The sequence below is a fragment of the Megascapheus bottae genome, chromosome 17 (assembly GCF_031878675.1).
Source record: "Megascapheus bottae isolate mThoBot1 chromosome 17, mThoBot2.hap1, whole genome shotgun sequence".
Lineage (NCBI taxonomy): Eukaryota > Metazoa > Chordata > Mammalia > Rodentia > Geomyidae > Megascapheus > Megascapheus bottae.
This window is the reverse complement of record NC_143525.1, coordinates 7,765,448-7,787,294: the sequence shown is the minus strand read 5'-3', so window position 1 is coordinate 7,787,294 and position 21,847 is coordinate 7,765,448. Positions and strand designations below refer to the sequence as shown.

At 41.1% G+C, this 21,847-nt stretch overlaps 1 protein-coding gene across 1 annotated transcript in view; it reads right to left on the bottom strand.

The window, feature by feature from the left end:
* Positions 1 to 11,048, bottom strand: part of Dnah9 (dynein axonemal heavy chain 9) — a 306,051-nt gene extending 295,003 nt beyond the window's left edge. The window contains exons 1-2 of the mRNA XM_090349542.1: positions 10,623 to 11,048; positions 42 to 238 (exon numbers count right to left, since the gene is read on the bottom strand). Coding sequence (XP_090205668.1) covers positions 42 to 238; positions 10,623 to 11,048 — 623 coding nt within the window. The remainder of the gene's footprint in view (positions 1 to 41; positions 239 to 10,622) is intronic.
* Between the last annotated feature and the right edge of the window lie 10,799 nt (positions 11,049 to 21,847).

The window sequence follows — 21,847 nt, the reverse complement described above, 5'->3', positions numbered from 1 at the left end:
TCTATCTCACAGGTACATATGGCCAGGCTGGTGGTACTTACGTTGGCTCACTTTCAGAATCCACAAACACCATTTTTTCTGAATCTACTGGAAGAGGCAGCAAAGTCCTTCCCTTCACCTGCTCAAGGATAACCAGGAGGTCACACTGCAGGATGTGGGCATGCCGCCGGACATCTTGGCACACCATGTGGGGCCAGTCTAGGTGGTTCTTCTCATTGGCCAGGACAGGTATAATGACCTGTAATGGAGATGTGCAAAGGGGAATAAAAGCTAAGTATTCTACTTCTGACACTTTAGAGAAAAAGAAACATTTCAGAAATTGTCCATGAAGCCATATGTATTCTTCTTCTAGGTCATGAGGCTGTTTGCTTAAGACTGAGGCTGTTTGCTTAAGACTGCTATATGCTGCTTTGGCATTTGGCAAAAGCTAAGTGACCTCCAATAGACTATTTGAAAGTTTTCCTCTTTGCTTTGATTCTGTGGGTAAGGGATCCTAGCCAAATAACCTCCTCACCAAGGAGGGGCAAAAACAGTGTCTGTTTTCCCCTGAATATCAGGCTTCAGTTCTCACCAGTCCCTGGAACTCTTGGAACAAGCCAATTAGATCCTCCCATGGAAACCTAGGGGCATCAAACCCTCTCCACACTACAGGGCCCTATCGCAGGCCCTTTGTATTCTCTCCGTTCCCAAATGCTACTGCAAAAGGCCTCGCCTGGTAGACTGCTCTCTTCTCTAATGAGTTTGTGTGGTCACAGTCCTTCAAGTCATCTGCTCTGAGTTGGATGTCATAAATTCAAGCTTCCACTGCTACCTTAGAACCACGAATACTTCCTTCACCATTGAGGGTATAAAGGCCAGGACCCCTCCCACAAAAAAAAGACAAGGGATTCGTGAAGGTAAAGATGAGCATCCGTCTGTCTACAGGTTGTGTGAGAGGCATGCTTTAAGATTTGCAGACAATGTTTACCCTTATCTCTGGGGTAAACATTGGGCAATGTTAGCCATACAATGTAAGTCATTTTGTCACTGAACCTGAGCCAAAGACGGCCAGGCCAAAGTATCCTATCAGAGATTTTCAGGGAGGAGATTGCTGCTTTTATCTATTAGTCTGGAGCATGAATATAGAGAAAAGAGAATTCATATAGGGAAAGACCAAGGCCTAGTAACTGTTTGAGCTCCTGAACCCAGCTGCTCCTGAAGTTTCTGAGCTAGTTTAAATTGATTTTCTATCATCAGCAGCTCCAGAAGTTGTCAGTACAACACTAGGAGCCCGTGTCTCTTAAAAATCACACAACTCACTGGGCACCAGTGGTTCATACCTATAATCCCAGCTACTCAGAGGTTGAGACTTGAAGGCCTGTGGTTCTAAACCAGCCAGTGTTCTTTTTTTCTTTTGCGTTAAAGAGACTCCATCTCCAAAACAACAAACACTAAGTAATGTGAGGTAGGCACTAATGGTTTATGTCTGTAATCCTAGCAATTCAGGAGACAGACGTGAGCCATCTTGAGCAGCAAAGTCCATAAGACTAATCTTTAATTAACCACTAAAAAGCTGGAAGAGTAGGTGGTAGAGCACCAGTGTTGAGGAAAAAAAGCTAAAGGATAGCACCCAGGCCCTGTGTCCAAGCCCCAGCACCTGTACCTGAGCTGGAGGCATACCAGTGGAAGAATATGAGTTATGAGCAAACAAGCTGAGCAAACGTGAACACTTGAGTTCAAACCCTGATACTAGCATGTGTGTGTGTGCACATAGATGCACACACACACACACACACACACACACACACACACAGTGACACAACTAATGTGATAAGGGAGCTACCAAGGAAACAATGAAAAGGAAACATGGATCCAGATGGCTAATTACTTTTTGTATATGACTAGCATGTGAAATTCCAGAGGATGGTCCTTTCCTGCTCTTTCTGGAAACACTGATTGAAATGAGGACTTATATGGATGAAAAGCATAAAAAAGAAAATGCTTCATAATAACTCTACCATATTCATGTTGAAAAAAGACTTTGGACCCAGAGCAGAAGCCCTGACTGGGAAGGAGGGTGAGCTAGATTCCTCCCAGAGTCTCAAAGGCAGGGAATGAATCTCATTTGATCCTTGTAGGCCTTCAGTGAGCCTCCCCTGGTCTGGTCTTGCATCCAGGGTGAACCCTCATAGAAGTCTATGAATGCATGCTTCCTGCAGAAAAAGGGGTAGGTTGTTTCTGGTTTGAATTTTGAGGGCTGTGAGTGACAAAAAATTAACAAACGTGAATTCTCTATGAAATGAAAATATGGTCATTCATTTTTTCTTCTTCTTTCTTTTTTTTGAAACAGGGTCTAGGTAGCCCAGGCTGGCCTTAAACTCAATACTCTTCTGTCTCAACTTCATAAGTGCTGAAATTGTAGGTATATGCACTCTACCTGGCTAGTGAATACTAATCAAACAGTTGTGTGCCAGTGTCATTCCAAGTGCTAGGATACTTCAGAGAACCACACAAATAAACTTTATGTTCTAGGAAAGAGAAAGTCAACAGATAAGCTTTGTAAATAAAAATAACAGATAAGCTTTGTAAATAAAAATAACGATAGAAGAGGGAGGCGAGCATAGGATGGAAGGGACGTAATTGTGAAGACTGAAGCCAGTGTCAGACTCATTGAGGCAATGACACTTGAATAAGAGTGGAGATGGCAGGGAGAGCTCTGTAAAGACTTGGCGGGAGTATATTGCAAGCAGAAGATGTAAATAGCACAAAGGTCCAGGTGGGAACACATCTAATGTGTTGGAGCAGTGAAGAGGCCAGTGACATTGAAACAGAGCAAGACCAAGAAAATGGAATCTTATCATATGCAGCCTTACCCACAGGACTCTGACTTTTGCTCTTGGAGAAATGAGCAAAGTTGAATGCTCTGGAAAAAGAGGTCAGTTAGGGAGTTACTGCCATAGTAAACAGTGGCTTGGCACAGGAGTAGAGGCTGTGGTGGAAGGAAGAATCTCTTTCTATAGGCTTTGAAGATACAATGTGACATCTTCATGAATTGGTTTGGGAGCTATGAATGACAAAGTGGCATCAGCTTGACTCTAAGACTTGGACCTTGAGACACAGGAAAACTGGTATTGTGGAGAAGGCACTGATCTAGTGACATATCATGGAATCTTTAATACAGGATCAGGAGATTCCATGTGGATGTGACAAAATTGGATATTATCTGCTGGAGTTCAAGATGGAGACACAAGGTAGGAAGGTGGATATGAAAATGAGGTGAAGAAAGGGCTGGAAATAAATCTGTAGGTGTCAGAAATGGCTTATAAAATTTTGAACTTGAATGAGATCTCCTTCAGTGTTAAGAAGCAGAAAAGGCTTCTGGTTCAAGTGTCAGAGTGCCAGACTTAAGCACAAAGGCTAAGCAAGGGTTCAAGTCCTTAAGTTCAAGGCCCCATTCTGGCCCAAAATAAAGAAGGAAGGAAGGAACGAACGAAGGAAGGAAGGGGAGGGGAGGGGAGGGGAGGGGAGGGGAGGGGAGGGGAGGGGAAGAAGGACAGCAGGAGGAGGAAAAGGAGAAATTGGAAACTCTGAGAATGGCTAGGCAGCCAGAAGGCTGGAATCCTGGATGTCAAAGGAACAGAGTATGTTTGAAAGAGGGGTTTGCATGGGCTGTGATGGCTGCTCACAGGTCCAATAGGATGAGAACTAATTAATCAGTCAAGTGGAGATAGTTGGGAGCATTGCCATGTTCTTTTACTCCTCTTCTGGAAGGGTGATGTCTGAGTATGAAACAAAACAGAAAAGGTTGGATTCCACCAAGATGATTCACATAGTCCAGGCCATTTTGCTTTAATATGGATCAGAGAAATAAAAAGTAACAAGGGAGTAAGGAGGGAGCCAATGGGGAGGAGAGAAGAGGAAGATTGTCAGGGCAGGATTCAGGGTAAAACAGGCATATTTATTTATTTATTTATTTATGGTCAATTGTAGGGCTTGAACTCACAGCCCAGGCACTGTTCCTGAGCTCTTTTGCTCAAGGCTAGCACTCTATCACTTTTTGCCACAGCTCCACTTCCAGTTTCTGAGTGCTTAAATGGAGATGAGTCTCATGGGGACTTTTCTGTCCAGGCTGGATTTGAATCGTGATCCTCAGATCTCAGCCTCCCAAGTAGCTAGGGTTACAGGCATGAGCCATCAGTGCCTGGCTAAAACAGGTATTTTCAGTTGTAGAGTTGGCATCAGGTAGGGCATTAAACCTACAGAATGAGAGCTGTGGCAGAGGAAAGGACAGAAGTAGAACTATTGGCAGATGGGTCCAGACAAGTTTATGGGATTGTGATTTTGTTTCTATTTATTTATTTATTTGTGTGTGTGTGTGTGTGTGTGTGTGTGTGTGTGTGTGTGTGTGTGTGTATAAGAAAGAAGAAAGATCATCACTGTGTGAGATTAGAAGAAAAGGTGTTAGATATTTAAAGGAAGGAAGAAAACCATTGGGAGTGCAAAACAAAGGATATCTGGTAAGACATCTAAAAGGCCTAGAAGTTCAAAGTCAGAAATGTAAAGTGAAACCAGGGAACTCTTCCCTAGACTAGTCAGTATCAAGGTAAAATTTATGGAGCACATAGAATATAATCTCACCAAGCTCATGGTTTCACCAAAGGAGTGTCACAGTGAGGCAATAAGTCAGAAGTGGTGCAGGTGAATCATGATAACCATGGAGTATAACACTTCATGTGAGCCTGGTGTATGGGGGAGTGAGTGAGGGATGGGGGAAGACAGCAGACGCCAGAAAATGACAGAGCCTGACAGGAGGTAAACTGGAAGAATGGTAGTGGCTTCTGTCCTTTAGCTGGTGTTTGAAATTGGATTGTGAAGGTGGTAGTTACTGGTAATGTCCAGTCCAAGAAGGGCCACCAGAGATCTGCATGCTTAAGAAAGGTAGGATGAGATTATTTGAGGAGAAAGGGGAATGGAACCCAGAGGCCAAATTACTGGATCATTTATTTGGCTATTAAAATAATTACATGCTATTTCATATGCTTGGTGGATGTTGGGAAATTCACAGTGAGCCAGGCACCTTATCTACAAAGTAGTGAGTTCAGCATTATCAGCCCAGGATGCAGCAACATGAGGGGCTGAGTCTGATAAGATATGCAAACTGGAGATTTAGCCACATCCATGGAGAAGCAGCAAGAAGAACACCTGTCCCCACTCTGGCCTCATAGGAAGGGAGGAGAGAGTCAGTGGGGGAGAGTTAGTCTAGGACAGAGCATGGTAAGAAGGATTGTAAGTGGCATGCAGTGTGACAATGGCTCTCCTTTATAAGGTCATCATGTGACCCACTCTCTTCCATGTGTCCCAGAATATTAAGACTATATTTCATAACATCGCTGAGAGATAGTTTGGGTCCTACAAAGTGTGGTAACCTGCTCGTATCACATTATTGAATTGGACAGAATCAGAGTGTGAAGACAGGTCAATTAAGACTCCCAAGTTTCTTGCTCCCTTTCCAAAGCACAAAAATTCAAAACAGCAACTCAGTTGCAGCACATTAGGAGACATAGTCTGACAGCAGTAGATCAAAGGGTTCAGAGGAGAGAGAAGGAAGTCGGAAAATAAGTTACTACGTACTGTTTATTTGAATATTTTCGTGAGCGCTATTTTATTTGAATCTTACACTAGAGTAATGGGGAAAAAAACCGATGCAGAAAATAGAGCTTTCCCTGTGCCAGCACCTCCTCCAACTGGAGAAGCACATTCCCAAGTTCAGGCAGCAGGAAAACTCTCGGCCGGTGCATTCCAGATGTTAGGGGTACTCAATGCAGAGGTAGAAGGAAAAAGGGAAGAAGGGAGGCAGAGGCTAAGCACCCACAGGTACTGAGAGGAAAACAGACTAGAGAACTGGAAGAAAGGAGAAGGGAGGGAAGGAGTGAGGGAAGGAGAGGGGCAGATGGAAGGAGATTGGCAGGTGGAAAGTGAACAAAGTTTTCAAAGATACTGAATTGACTCCAGGGTGTATAGTGGAAAATGGTGGAATAAAAAAAGAGTTGACTAGACTAAGGAGTCCTCTTATCAGCTTTAAATAATGCAAGTAAAAAAAATCTGAGTATTTTATAATTAAATTGTTTTATTCAAAAATTTTAAATTATATTTTATTGTCAGGATAAGGTATAGAGGGGTTACAGTTACATTCATCAGGTAGTGGGTACCTTGATACCCCATCTCATGTTTTTGTCCCCTTTTCCCTCCCAGTCATCTTGTTTTCTCCCTTCCCTAGAAATACATTTTAAAGTAGAAAAGCTTTCAGAGTAGAATGTAAACCTTCTACCTACCCTCATCACTCCAGCATCCAGTTTCCCCAGAATATAGGTTTCTTCATTGGAGTGTCCTTTCTCCTTGCCACCCCCCCTCTCTGCCTCTCTTCTTCCCTTTCTCTCCTTTCTACCTCTTTCCTTCCTCCCTCTCCCCTCTCTTCTCTATGTCCTCTTTATTTTTTCCTTTCTCTCTTAACATAGTCACCTACTAAATTTTGCACCCATTTAAAAACAATCTTATATTGCAGCATTATTCACAATATGCAAGATAAGAAAAACTGATGATGAAAATGTGTTATTTCATACAGTAATATAATATCAACATTTTAAAAAAGAAAATCTTAGCATTTGTGACAAAAGATATGAACATTGAGGATATTAGGCTAAGTGCAGAGTGGGGAGCATGGCTCAAGTAGTACAGCACCCACATAGCAAGTGTGAGACCTTCAGTTCAAACCTCAGTACTGCCAAAAGAAAAAGAAATTCTTACATTCAGATGAGGAACCCAAAGAAGGCAAATTCAAGGACACAACAGGATGGTACTGGGGAAGGGTTAGGGATGGGGACACTGGAGATTGTTTATATGTGTAAAATTTGTTATGCTAGATGGGGAAGTTCTTCAGACCTGTTATACAACGAGGTGTGCATGCATGACATTATCATACTGCATGCTTGGAAACTGTTGGGAGGGGGAATTTGACATTGTGCCTTTTGAAAATCAAAATTCAAAAATTGCAATTAAAAGTCAAAGTAAAATCGACGGTGAACTGTTCACAATAATCGCTGCACTGTTCTCAATAGCCAAGTGATAGAAACAACCCAGATGTCCCACTACAGATGAATGGATACAGAAAATGTGGTACATATATAAAATGGAGTTCTACATAGCTACCAGACAAGATAAAATAGTGGCATTCACTGGAAAGTAGATGGAACTAGAGCGAAACATGTTGAGTGAAATAAGCCAAGAAGAAAGCCACAGAAATTGCATGGTTTCCTTAATATGTGGGTAACATATTCTAAACAATTCAAGAGTGATGACTCAATACTCAGACACTGTAGATCATTGGCATGAGTTTAGAAATATAAACATATCTATATTACATATATAATATGATATATTCTATAGACATGATAGGATATATATTCTATAGACATATATTGCTATATTATATAGGTCAATTTGTATCTATGACATACAAAGACAGCTTAATTTTAATTATGTTCTTAAATTTATGTGCCAGTGATTGCATATAGATATTTTCTTGAATACTTGTTTGTAGAACATGACATTTGAAATATGATGTAAAAATCCCTCAGTGTTAATAAGTTTTAATTTAAAAAAAGACAGTAAATAAAGCAGGCTCAGATGGGGGGAGGGAAGGGGCACCACTGGGAAGGGATAGAACTAATGAAGACAGTGAGTAAAGATTAATATGATCCATGTAGTTTATTTTCATATATGAAGACAGAATGATGAAGCCTATTGAAAGTTCTCAGAAGAGGGGAGTAGGATATAGGAGAGTGATTGAAGAAGTGAGGTTGATCAGGATAGATTGTGGAAATGTCACAATGAATTCTTCCCCCTCCCAAATACAGCTGACAGATGATAATAAAGAAAAATTAAATTATAATAAGAGTTGTTCTCTGGCAATCATTTTACAAAATAGCATCACAGCATTTCACTGCGTAAAGAGATCATGATTCCCTCACTTTGCTTTGGATCCAATCTCTTTCACTGAACCAAGGAAAATTCTTGAGAACTTGAGTTGAATAGGGTTTTAGACTAAAGTATGGTTTTCTAGATTTCATTTCCTTAGCCACAGTACAAATCTGTGATGGGCCCATAATACCTACATACATTAGGTTATACTCTGTTTCTGAACCTTTGTTCAATCTTTCTTCATACCTTGGAGGATGCTTTACTGTGTACTTACCCAGACCCTTTTACTTGCTCAGAAGCCAGTTTAACATTAGGGCAAGGGGCTTCTTGACCAAATACAAATGTCTTTTCTCTGAACCCAATGGCACTTTTTTATCTTCATTCATAGGGATTTGATCCACACTTGGACTTTCAGTATTACATAGTGGTAAGACCATGCTAATGGTCAAAATATTAAAATACTACCATTCCTGACAAGTTTAGCTTCTTTGGCCTCCTGAGATGTGTTCTATACATCTTACCCCTTCCTTGAAACCTCCTTCCCACAGCCCCATGATAAAGCATCAAAGGGTCTAGCACCTGAGGTTAGAGGGAGTATTCAGGGACCAAGTATCAGGTTAACTCTATCCTATTCATATCTAGTCTTAAACAATTTGAACATGTAATATAATATAGCACATGCTTTGGCTCTCTAAAATAAGCATTCCATGGATGGGAACTTCTACTCCTTTGGTATCTTTCATGCTTCATGAAAGATTATTCAGGCAAAATCCTGGTACCAGTGGCTCACACCTGTAATCCTAGCTACTTAGGAGGCTGAAATGTGGAGGATGGTAGTTTGAAGTCAGCCCAGGTAGAAATCCCAAGACTCTAGAAAGCAGTGTGGTGATTCCTCAAAAGACTAAACATAGAGTTCCCCTACTACCCAGCAATCCCACTACTTGAAATTTATCTAAATGTCCAGAAACAAGGGCAAACTAAAGCCACTAGCACAACGATGTTCATCACAGCATTATTTACCATAGCTACGATACGGAACCAACCCAGATGCTCCTCAGTAGATGAATAGATCAAGATGATGTGGTATTTATACACAATGGAATTCTATGCTGCCATCAGAAAGAATGTCATTGCCCCATTTGTAAAGAAATGGAAAGACTTGGAAAAAAACATATTAAGTGAAGGAAGCCAGACTCAAAGGAACATAGGCTCCATGGTTGCCCTCATTTGTAATAATTACACATCTAGAACTCTCCTAGCAGAGGATTACAATAGCTCAAAAGCTATGTACATATGGTCATACATGATGAGATTAAATGAAATGAGCTCTAGGATATGGAAACAAGAGGTTTATCTTTGTGAGTATTGTCTTTAATAAACTATGTGAAGTTATTTCTTTTCTCTTTCTTTCCCCTTTTGGTTAATCTCATGTGGTTACTGTTTCTGACTTTATTACCTGGTATATTATATATGTGTGTGTGTGTGTGTGTGTGTGTGTGTGTGTGTGTGTGTGTGTGTGTGTTTTGTTTATTTGAAATAGGGAGGGGAAGGGGCAAACAAGATGATTGGGAGGGGTGGGAGGAAGGAAGGGGTACCAATGTGTGAGAAGTAATGCTCCCACTATCTGACAAATGTAACTGTAATGCTTCTATATATTATCCTGACAATAAAATATGATTTAAAAAAAAGTTCAGTAGTACATCTCCAAAATAATCAGCAAAAATCTGGGGGCATACGTAGCTCAAGTGACAGAGTGCCACCTGTGAGCTGTAAGGAAGAGCAAAGCACAAGGACCTGAATTCAAGCATCAATACGGACACACAGCAAAGGAAAAAGAATAAAAGAGCCATTCACAACCTGAAGGACCAAAGTAACCAGCCTTCAGAAGCACATGGGCCCACAGGACTGGGAGGGAAATTTGCATGTTTCCAGAAGGTTTAAATGGCCCCAAAATCTTTTCTGAGCAGCACCCAGGAATCTTTTGCACTCTGGACACCTTGCTAGGGTGCCATTGAAGCCCAATTCACATCCTGATTTTCCTCTGGGCAACTTCTGTACATGTCTGCTGGACATTTCCAAAATGGCGTTCCATTTCTGCAGGCCTATGACTGCAAAGTTTCATAGATGAATGAGGTATGTAAAAAATAAAAATAAAAAAATAAAAACCAAACCACCTTCTAACTCCGCTGCAGAATTAAACCTTTCACCTCCTTCTACCCCCACAGATCCATTACTAACACCCCTTTATTTACTACTTCATGTCCCTTACCTCTTTTTGATGTATAGGAGAAATTAAAGCGGACTTAAAAAGTGGTGGACCCAAGCAATTCTGCAAACTCTAGCCTCCCCCTTCCCCTTTGGCTAGAATCTAGACCTGGCTTCTCAATTTCCCTCTGCTCTCTTCTAACAGGTCAGTCAAGACGACCAAGACCCAGATGTCTACAGGTTTGGGTTTTCCACCCCAATTCCAAAGTTTCCTGGGGACTCCAGATCTGGGTTCCTCATCAACATCCCCGCCCCAGCCTCTGCCTCTGCCTCTGCCTCTGACCCCGCCCCTTGGTCCATCTCGAAGCCCCGCCTACCCGCCAGGCCCCGCCCCCGCCGCAGGCTCCTCCCTCTCCCCCGGCCCAGGTCGAGCCGGCGCGGGGCTGCCGACCCACCCTCACCTCAGAGAGCAGCGCGGCCAGGTGCTCCAGAGGTGCCGCGGGTAGGTCTCCGCAGAGCACCGCGCCGCGGAGGCTACTGGATCCTGGAGGCTCAGGTCTGGTGCGCAAGAAAAACAGCCCCTTCGCGCGAGCTGGGCCTGGCTCGGATCCGGCCTCCAGCCCGGGTCGTATCGCCAGGCCCCCGGGCCCCGACCGCACCACCAGCAGCGGCCTCGGCCCTTCCGCGGCATCGTGGCTGAGGAAGGCTTGAAGCAGCTGCTCCGCCTCGGCCGTCCCCGTGCAGCGCTCCCAGGCGCCCGCCGGCGGCCTCAAGCTCTGAGCCACGTAGGACCCCAGGAGACGCAGCCTCAGGTCGCCCTGGAGATCCTCGGGATCCTCGTCCGCGTTCTGCGCGGGCTGCGCCGCCCGCTCCTCAGCGCTCGGCATCCCGGGCCCTGGAGCTGCATTGGTTTCCCTAGCGACGGGGACGCGGCTAGGATGTCCCGCCTCCGCTCTCTTCTTATTGGGCAATTGGCCCCTGGGCCCGCCCCTTCCAGGCGAATAAGGTAGGCCAGGGACCTCGGGAAGGGGCGGGTCGCGTCGGTGTTGCTAGGAAACCAGCGGAGTTGTCCTTGGTCTGATGGATTGGTGGTGCTCAGGATGACTGGAGGGCAGTGTAGTTTATGGGAGGGGCATTGGAGAGGTCAAGTGTAAAAGCGGGTAAAGATCCCAGAATCCTAGCTGGCCAAGGTCAGATTCCATCGCATATCGATTGATCCTATCACGTCTATCTTCAATGTGTAAAGAACTCCAATCCAATACCAAGTCAAACTAAATGTAAAGAATGTCAGTACAGAACCCTGGGCTGGCTCACGCCTGTAAACCCTAGCTCCTGGGGAGGTTGAGGTCTGAGAATTGTCATTGGAACCCATCCCTAGCTGCAAAGTCTGAGAGACTCTAATCTCCAGTTAACCATCCTCAAGCCCTGAGTTCAAGCCCCAGTACTGGCACAAAATGGAGAGAAGGAAGGGCAGAGGAAAAGAGGATGGGGAGGGAGAGAGAGGAGGAAGTTAATACAGAATGATGATAGAGGTGGTGGTTCCGATCCAGATGCATTGTATACATAAGTGGACATATTAAAACGAAGCACAGTTGTATTGCTAATTGTATGCTAATAAAAGAAGATATCTGGGGAATAACTATAATTACAGCAAGCAAGAAAGGAAATTTAAAAAGCCAATGCCTTCTTTATTTTCTTTCCATGATGACAAATACTTTAGGATTCTGCTGTTCAATAGGACTTTTTGTAACATTGGTGTGAGCCACAGGTGGGTTACAAAGAACATGAAATATACTGGTGCCTCTGAGGAGCTGAATTTCTAATTGTATATAATTTCTCAAATAGGCACGTGTGGCTAATGGTTAGCTCAGAAGAAAAAAACAAATATTAATTCTTTTGAATGTTTTTATGGCCTTGCTTTATTATGTTTTAGACACATGCTTCATCTGCCAAAAAGGAAGCCCTTTTGATTTCTCTGGGGGTGGCCCCAATGGGTTATTACTAAATGTACCACAGCTCTTGTGGTAAATATTCAGATTGCTCAGAGCCTCCTGGTCCTATGCTACAGGCAGAATTTGTCTTCAAAGTGAGAAATTAGCCTTTGTCACCTACAGTGTCCTTTTCCATGATCAGAATAAACAGCTTGGCCCCTTGCATTCATGGAAGGTGAGGATGTATGGGTGCTGTGGAAGTGCACAACTCAACCTGAAGGCTGCAAGCAGCTCCTTTCTGTTCCTCTCTGCCCTCTAATTCTAGCTACCAGCCAGACCCTGAAGAGTTTCTAGGTAAAGCCAATGCTTATAATAGGCTTCATAAGACTGTTAACCAAATAGCACTTATCAAAAGCAGCTTGTCTAATGAGAGCCCTTCAGGAAAACACCAGTGGCTAGAAGGTGAGATGATTGAGTTCATAATAGCTGGACCATTGAAGTTACTGTGATTTAGACTATTCACATTAGCAAACGAATCTTTGCATCTATAAAGAGTGTTTCGTCATTGTGGCATTAAACAACAAGCAGACCAATTATGAGGGAAGGAGAAAAGTGGGGCAGTGAGATGACTTTTAAGAAGAATTCATAACTGACATTTCCCAAAACACATTAGGGTAAAACAAAAATGCCAGAAGGTTCTTACATTTTACCATAATTTAATTTATTCTTTTATCATTAGGAAGCATCATTGTCATTTAGTGCTTTGGGCCCCATGTGTGTCACCTCTGTTCACATTTTGTGTACAAAGTGAATTCAGGGCCATCCATTTCCTATAAAACCTCCAAATAAAATCTTACTGCCTCCACCACAGCCTTTCTGTGCTTAATCTCTTCTGTTCTTATATCTCATATTGCCCCAACATGCATGCAAAGCAGAAACAAAAGAGCCCATGAAGATGCTTGTTGGAGGGTAAAGGCTCATGAACCCAGTTTTTGTTTGTTTGTTGTTTTTCATAATGAAATACCTTTAGATACGGTATGAGGGGAGTATCTATTATAGGCTTTATTGAAAGCAATTGATATTTTTTATATTTTATAGCTGCAATAAAAAATAAAACAAGACTTGTTAGCTGTCTATTTCTGTGTAACAAATGACCCCAAAACTTAGTAACTTAAAACAGAAGTAAATATTTGTGGATCATTCATGGTGGATCAGGAATTTGGGAACGAATTAATTGAGTAGGTATGGTTCAGGGTTTCCATGATGTTAAGTGCAAAATCTTACTGGGGAGCTTCATCATGTGAGAGTTTCACTGGGCTTGGCAGAGTCAGTTGCAAGATTGTACACTCTGATAGTTGGCTTATCGATGATAGCTGCTGGCTGCAGGCTTCAATTTCCTGCCATAGAAAGCTCTCCTTTGGGGGAGTGAGTGTCTTCTTCATTTGGCAGGTAGCTTCCTCCATATCTAAGAGCAAACAAGACAGAAGCTGCAGTATCTTTATGACTTAGCCTTGAAAACCCTTCTGCAATCATCTTATGACTTACAAAGGTCTGCCCTGTTCAGGATGATAGGAAATGACATAATGACAAGAATACAGGACATAAGAATCATTAGGAATTATCTCACAAGCTGGCTCCCGCAAAAATTAACAGAAGAATTTTGTGTATGGTGTTTAGATTAATTTGGGTTTTAAAATGAGAGACCAACTTGTTCTATAAGCATAACAGTTTCATAATCAGATCTAAAAAAAAATTGCCAGTCCTGGTGCTTGAGCTCAGGGCCTGGGCATTGTCCTTGGGCTTTCTCAAGGTAACATTCCACTACTTGAGCCACAACGCCACTTCTGGCTTTTTTTTTCTGTGTACATAGTACTGATGAATCGAACCCAGGGCTTTGTCCATGCTAGGCAAGCACTGTACCACTAGGCCATGTTCCCAGCCTCAGATGTTTTTTTGAAATATCTGTGAATAATTCCTGTTTAAGACTTTCAATAATGATTTCTTTAAATTCTGGACCATTGCCACTGACACGAAGTTTATTCACACAAGCAATTAATTCTAAATTTTAAAGCTTTTTACCATTATTCAAAAGTTAGCAATTGACATTATGTATAGAGAATCTAACAGCTCTTTCTTTTCTTCCTTGCCAAATGTTATACTCAAATGTCTTACAATCCTGGGTATATATTGAATCTAATTCAGCCTTTTCATATGAAGTATTTCAAAGTAAACAGGAAGTATTAATTCAGAAACCATGTGTGTGTCATCAGAATAAATTCCCTGTAGCCATTTGGGAAATCTCCAAATGAAGACCAGACACAATAGAGGTGGGTAGAAACATGGAACGGGATTCAGACTGCCTGGATTTGACCCAGGACATATTTACAAGAATGTCAGTGATAATATTGGCCATGTTGCAATGAAAAGAAAACCAAGTGTCTGGTAACAGTAAACTGTTAAATATTACATAGGAGATAAAATACTATACAACAGTAAATATGAATGGACCATAGTCATGTGCAGCTTAAAAAACAGTGCTGCACAGAAAGCTAAGTTGTAGCCAAAAACTTTTGGTATCATCTTTAGAAGGTTTAAACCAAAATGAAACAGACTTTTATTAGGGCAACATATATATATATATATATATATATATATATGTGTGTGTGTGTGTGTGTGTGTGTGTGTGTGTGCATATCTACTTATATATGTAATGTATATATGTCTATAAATATATATGTATATAAATGTTATGCTTTAGAACATGCTTATGTTATGCATATATCATATATATGCATGTATAAATACATATATAGTAATGGAAAGAAAAGTAAAATTCAGATTTTGAGCATTCCTCAGGATACTAAAGAAGCACATATTTTGCCAAAGAAGCCCATATTGGGTATTTTAAGTTTGCTGAATCTCCCCCTTCCCTCTCTTTTCCTCTTCTCCTCTCCTCTTTCTTCCCTTTTGTTCCTCTACCCTTACTGTCCTTGCTTTTCAGTCTCTTCTCTTCTCTCTTCCTCTCTCCTTTCCTCCCCTCCCCTAATCTCTCCTCTCCTTTTCTCTCCTCTTTTCCTCACTATCCTTCTCTTTCCCTCCATTACTCCATCTGTTCCTCCCTCTGTCTTCTTTCTTTTTTCGCTCATTTTACTGAGATAATCACTAGCCCCAGCTCACCTTTAATTCATGATTCTCCTGATTCATGGTACTAAGTGCTTAGATAACAGATTTGTATCACCATGCCCAGTCATGTTTCCTTCTCTCTCCCGCTTTCTGCCTTCTCTTCTTTCTCCCCTTTCCATCACTCCTCTCTCATTCTTTATGAGCATTGGACTTTAAACTTAGGGCCTTACCCTCTCTTTTTTTTGCTTATGACTAATTCTCTACCAGTTGAATCATGCTTCCAGTCTGGCATTTTTCTGGTTAATTGGAAACAGAATCTCACAGACTTATCTGCCTGGGCTGGCTTTGAACCATGATCCTCCAGGTTTCAGCCTCCTTAGTAGCTAGGATCACAGACTTGATTCTCCTGTGTTTAGCTATAATGTCTTATGTCTTAATTTGGACTCTGGGCTCTTGTTTTTAGTATTTAAAAAACCTAAACACATACATTATGCAATTCTTTGTGTACATATATTAATTGCAGTGAAAAGTAAGTTTGACATGGTGTCATATACTTGTAGTACCAGCATTTGAAAAGTTATGATAGAAAGATCCTGAATTCAAGGTCAACTTGAATTCACATAGTAAGTAAAACCCTTATTCAAATAAACAAGTGGTAAACACATCATTTTCTATACTGTATTATAGGAAAAGTTCTATTTGCCACACTAAGTATATTTTTACATATTTCCATGGTCATAATTTATTATAAAATTATAACCAAAGATTTTAGAAATGAAATTTTTTAGCTAATGCAATTACTTGTGACTTGTTTTACTTCAAATCCAATTACCACAGTTCAGCTTTTCTCTCATGGTGGCCTTAGAAAGTATCTTCTTTTTTTCTGACAGACAAGCCCTCTCTTAGTTCTGGTCCCTCCTGTGTGATCTGTCTGAGGCAGGATAGATAGCACAAGATGATAGGGGAAATCAGAAATAAACAAATAGCTGAAATCAAGCTAGAGTCAGGAGCCAATATTAAAAAGAAATCACTAGAGCACTGAAAGTTGAATTAATCATGTGTGCATTCCTTAGTTGATGAGTGACTGTGAGAGTAAAAGGTGATTGATTCTTTGTCATAATGAAGTGATCTGTCACAAGGACAGAAGCCCCTAGTACAAGGTCCTTTGATTGCAAAGCTACCTTATACTTGTTGTCTCCATGTTTGCCAAAACAGGAATGTAACTGAATGTCTGTGGCTCATGCCTATGTTCTTAACTACTAAGGAGGCTAAGATCTGAGGATCAAAGTTTGAAGTCAACCCCAGGCAGAAAAATTTAAGTCATATCTCCATTTAACTATGGCTAAGTGGTTGAGTACCATCCTTGAGCAAGAAAGACAAAAACAAAGCGACAGCATCTGAGCCCTTAATTGAAGCCCCATTAGAAGCACACAGATACAGAGACACAACACACAGGTAAACAACCTAGAAATTTAGCAAAATGACTGAGGGTCAGAGGATGTCCATGTATCTAGATAAAAGTCCAAATTAGAATCTTCCAGCTTAGATGGTATAAATACTCCTGGGCAAAGGCAGGCCTTTGATTCCCGTCTCTCTTCCCATGAATGTCAGAAGTTTGCTTTGCTTACTTGGAAAACTTAGCTAGTCTCTTACCTCATAACTCTCCAATTTGTGATTCTCTTCAAAATTCCTTTTCTTGTTGGATTCAAGAGGCTTGAACTGGAAAATAATGGGGATGTTGAGGATCCCTCTTTCATCCTCACTCTAATTCTTCCCAGGTGACTTTCATCCTCCTTGGTTTCTTTCTCTACTCAACTCCTTCAAATATCACTGTTGCTTGGATATCTGCCTCATGTGGGGAGCTCTCCGATAAAGTATGATTTGAGAAGAATCCTCGTGTGGTGGTCGTTCTTCCTCGCTGGTCGAGGAGCTCGCCGCAGCCTCAAGTCCTTTAAAATCTCTCATTGTAATGAGTGATTCACCCAAACACTTCTCTGTTTGATAATTAGTGGATATAAACTCAAGGTGTATGTTTTTTCTCGTATCTTCATACTTAGTAGGGGAAGAAAAGACTGAAACTGGCTTGGTTTGTGTTCCTTTGTAGGCAATATATCAAAATGACTTGAATATTTAAAGAATTCTTTCCTTCTCCTTTTTAAGTTTATTAACGTCTTAAAATCCCATTGAATCAATTTTTGCCCCAAATTTTAAAAGCCCAGTTGTTTCTTATAATGAAGTGTTCTTTTCACAGCCAGAAAATATGATTCTCTGGAATCTTGGGTTGTTATTGTTTTCTGTTTTGACCTTCTCTTTGTTTTCTGGTGATGTAAACTGATAGAATGAACGTGCTAAGAGTTATAAGTAGGAAGTACATTTTGAAGTAATAATTGGGGTTTTTCATTCTCTGATGTTTTCCCATGACTCTATCCATTTGAGGTAGCAGCATTTAATCAGGGGGAGGGTAGATATAGCCTATAGTCTAATACTGAATAGTTTTTTAAACACAGCAGCAGAGACAAAAGCTGGGCAAGCTATTTATTTTCTCATATTGTAATAGCCAAGCACTTAGAGAAAAGGTTTACATTGTCATTGTTTTAATTCTGACAGCTTAGTTTTGAATATGGAGGACACTAAGGAAAGAGAGAGCAAGATTAGAATGTATAGGAGTGTATTGGTGGAGTCTCAACTCCCTCCTCCCCAACCCCCCTTTCTTTTTGTATGGAGTACAGGAAATGTTTCTGTTTTCCATTTCTCCTTACTTTAACCCTTTCAATGCTCAAATAAATTCTTGTTAAAGCTTTAAAATATTGATTATGATAAACAGCTTTTCTTCTGGGTAGGAGAGGGGTTGAGGAAACTCCTCTACTTTGAGGATAAAAAAAGAGCTCCTTAGAAATGGCTGTATCATCTTTGTTTTTTTTTTTTTTTTCAGGTAGATTCAGGGAGGGCGATGAGATGACAATGACAGAAAAAAATACATGAGTGTCTAAGAGGACAGTGGAGTCATGTGTTCTAAGGAAGTCAAGCCCTTATGTAATGTGTCCCCTGGTAATAGGGTGGCTGTGGGTGTGTAGGATTGAAAGAGAGAAACCAAAACACTTTATTTCTTTATTTTCAAGGCATTTTGCTTGCTGGGCAGGCTTTCTACCATTTGAGCCATGTCACCATCCTTTTTTTTTTTGCTTTAATTATTTTCCAGTTTGTTTGTTCATGCCTGGACCATCATCTTTCTACCTATGCTCCTTACATAGCTAGGACTGGAGGCATATGCTACCACACTAGCTCAATGATTGAGATGGGACCTTGCTAACTTTATTCTTAGGCTGGCCTCCAACTGTGATCCTCTCAATCTCTGCCTTCACAATAGCTGGGATTACAACGATGAGACATCACAGCCAGCCAGCCCTTAGAAACCTTTTATATTTCTCCATATCTGCCACTGTGCAGGAACAAGAGGAGTGGACAGTGTCTAAGATCTTTGTGGGTAAGAGAAGGCAAGCTGAAATGTGAAAGAGGGAAATTTGGAATTAAGCTGAGAAGGATGCACTATTGATAGCTGTATTAACTAAAGGCTGTTGTGGTTAATATGCCTGTTTTACACAACAAAGTCACAAGCTACTTCAATTTTGTGGATAATCATTCTTCCAAGTATGACTGGGGTCACTTGATATTCTAGGCCACTGGCAATACAGGCTTTTTAATTCTGATCTTAATTACTAATATTAATGCCCAGATCACAAATTACCCTTTATAATAATATAGAGTTTACAGGATGGCTAAGAAATTGTTAACATGGTAGCCATGGGGTCAGCGAGGCCTTACCAAAGGCAAGAACAGAGACCCTCTTAAAAGAACCAGTCAGATTGGATTAAACCCCCATACAAAAGACCTCCTGTTAGCATATTCTCTTCATTGATAACCATATCTCTGTAATACAGATGACTTTTACATCACTGAGGGTCACTTCAGTGTGAAGATTTTATGAAGACACAATTCAGACCTCTGTCAGGATCTTTATGAGGCAACTTTAGACGCAGCTTAATAACAATGTATTGTGGAGATAAAGACCACCACATGAGAATGTATAAAGGCTATTTATCCAAAATTTTCTCCAGCAAGAAAACCTGCTGCTATCCTTTGGGTTTCAGTATGGTTTCAAAGGCAAGCAGAGGCCCAAACATCATTTGTAGCAGTAGGAAGACACAGTTTAGGATGCCCCTGTTTGCAGGCTACTGAATGGGGAAGTGGAAGGCCAGCTCCCCCCTCCATGTGGGCAACATGTGAGTTGTTTGGGGAGCTTATCTGGCTCCTTCTATTTGATTCTAAGTTAGAAGTGGGGCAAAAATAAAAAAGAGAGGGCCGGGAGTTTGGCCTAGTGGTCAAAGTGCTTGCCTAGCATGCATGAAGACCCAGGTTCGATTCCTCAGTACCACATACATAGAAAAAAAGCCAGAAGTAGTGCTGAGGCTCAAGTGGTAGAGCTCTAGCCTTGAGAAAGTCCAAGGACAGTGCTCAGGCCCTGAGCTCAAGCCCAGGACTGGCAAAAAAATAAAAAAGAGAAACAAAATTATTAATCAAATTCTGTTTTGTTTTTCTTTTTGTCTACTAATAGATTATTGTTTGACTTCCTACATTGGGAACCACAGGTTGAGAATCTGAGTTCTGGTTTCTGTAGAGTTTAGTGATTGTCCATGTGTAGAGTCTGAATTTATAAAACTCTGAATTTTTAAAATCTGAAGTTTTGTGGCTATGGAAAAATCAACCTTCATGGCCCAGTAACAATTGAATCTTCCTTCAGTTCTTTTGTTTTGGGAGAGTCTTTGTTTCTTGTAGAAGGTAGATGAGATGGAGCATGTATTAGGTTAGGCTGTGGGATGGTAGAAGGCAAAGTGTTACATTTACTCCATGCTCTATTATGCACATTAGGAGCCAAGAAATTCCACCCACTGCCTAATATTGCAGATACATTCCTATCAACCCTCTGCCATGCCCATTTATTTATATATTGTTTATGACTTTTTCATATCAAAAGTACAGATTTCTATAGTTGCAACTATGTACAGAATATATGGTGCCAAAGATTAAAATGTGTACTTTCTAACTCTGCCAGACTCTCTTTTAGGGAACTACCAAATCTTTTGTGTAGTAAAGACTCAAGCTGTATGACAGTCTCTGTTTTATAAAGTAAGTGTAATTTTGGTGCAAACCAGAAACCTATACACTTTTAGTGATTAGTCATCATTGTTTGTTGTTGTTTATTTAGGAAACTACCTCTACCACCTTTGCCTTTAGGTACTCTAGCCCCAGTACAGGGACTTCTTGTGAGTCTCAACTCTATGCCTATAGCATGTGACTTAGCTTACGCTCACATCGGTCATGAATCTGTGCCCCGGTCCTAATCATCAGTGTGCGATGGTCTTGCAATGCCATCAGGGCGGTAGAACTCTACTAAACTTTAGTTTGATTCTTGGAGTGAATGAGAACTTGATTTGACTTGAATCTAGGAGAAGAAAAGACAGAGCTCATGCAGCTCCATGAGGGAGAAGACTCCCTGAAAATGGAGCCAAGACAATAGAAATGGAGATGAATGATGGAGAAGAAAAAAGTCACATCTTGATTGACCTGACTGGTACGTTTGAGCTTTGAATCTAGTATGCAGAACCCAGGGCTTTTCATTTACATGAGCTAGGACTTTCCCTCTCAGTAGGCCAGCTCCACTTCTGCTTTTAGTCTTTTGAAATAAAGGTTACAACTGATACATGAGGCAAGGAAAAATTTCTTCAAGATATTTATTAGTAAGTGGAGGTAGGGAAGAGACGGTGAGAGAGAAAGTATCAAGGGTATACTTCCTAGGGCAATTCTACAGAGGTGGGATTTCTAGATCTTCAGTTGACTTAATGTGTAACAACTCCAAAGTAAAGACATAGCTCTTGTTTCATCCTGCTTTTGAATGAAGGCAGTGAACCAGAAATTAATATGAGCTGATATCCCTGTGTTTAGTTACTGTTCAGTGTTCAATTCCCAGAAGGATAAAAGAAATACTTACATAATTAAACATGCTAAACAATGACAATGCTCACTTGCTTTTCACATACACTTGTCTTGCAGAAATATGCTACTTGAGCCCATGAAGCTATTTTTAAAATGAACTCCATGCACTACTTAATTATAATAATCTATAAAGTATAACTACATTTTTCACCACAGGATCTGGGTGGGTAGAAGAGGGAGTGTGACAGAATAAAGCATACCTTCCTGGCTCTTTCTTTTTATGATTGTCAGAATTTTGGGGGCCTGGGGTGAACTTTAGTTTTTAGATGTAGTCTCCCTGATTTTGGAAGAAATTATACTTCCAGAGGAAGTAAATTACCAGTCTTTCTGGTAGTTCTGGGTTTATAAATTTGTGCTGAAATGAAGATACTGGTTCTAACAGGCACCATGGTGGCCATGTGGTAGATGATAGGAAATTGAGTTTAACTGGTGCCATCTTGTCTTCATGCTAGAGGCAAGTATGTTCTACCCTCAGGTGATAGACATGCCTGAATGCCTAGGGTCAGGGGCAGGGACTTAGATGATAGGTTGCTGAACCTGTCAGTCCTGTGCTTTGAACTTGCCAGATTCTCCAGTTTCCT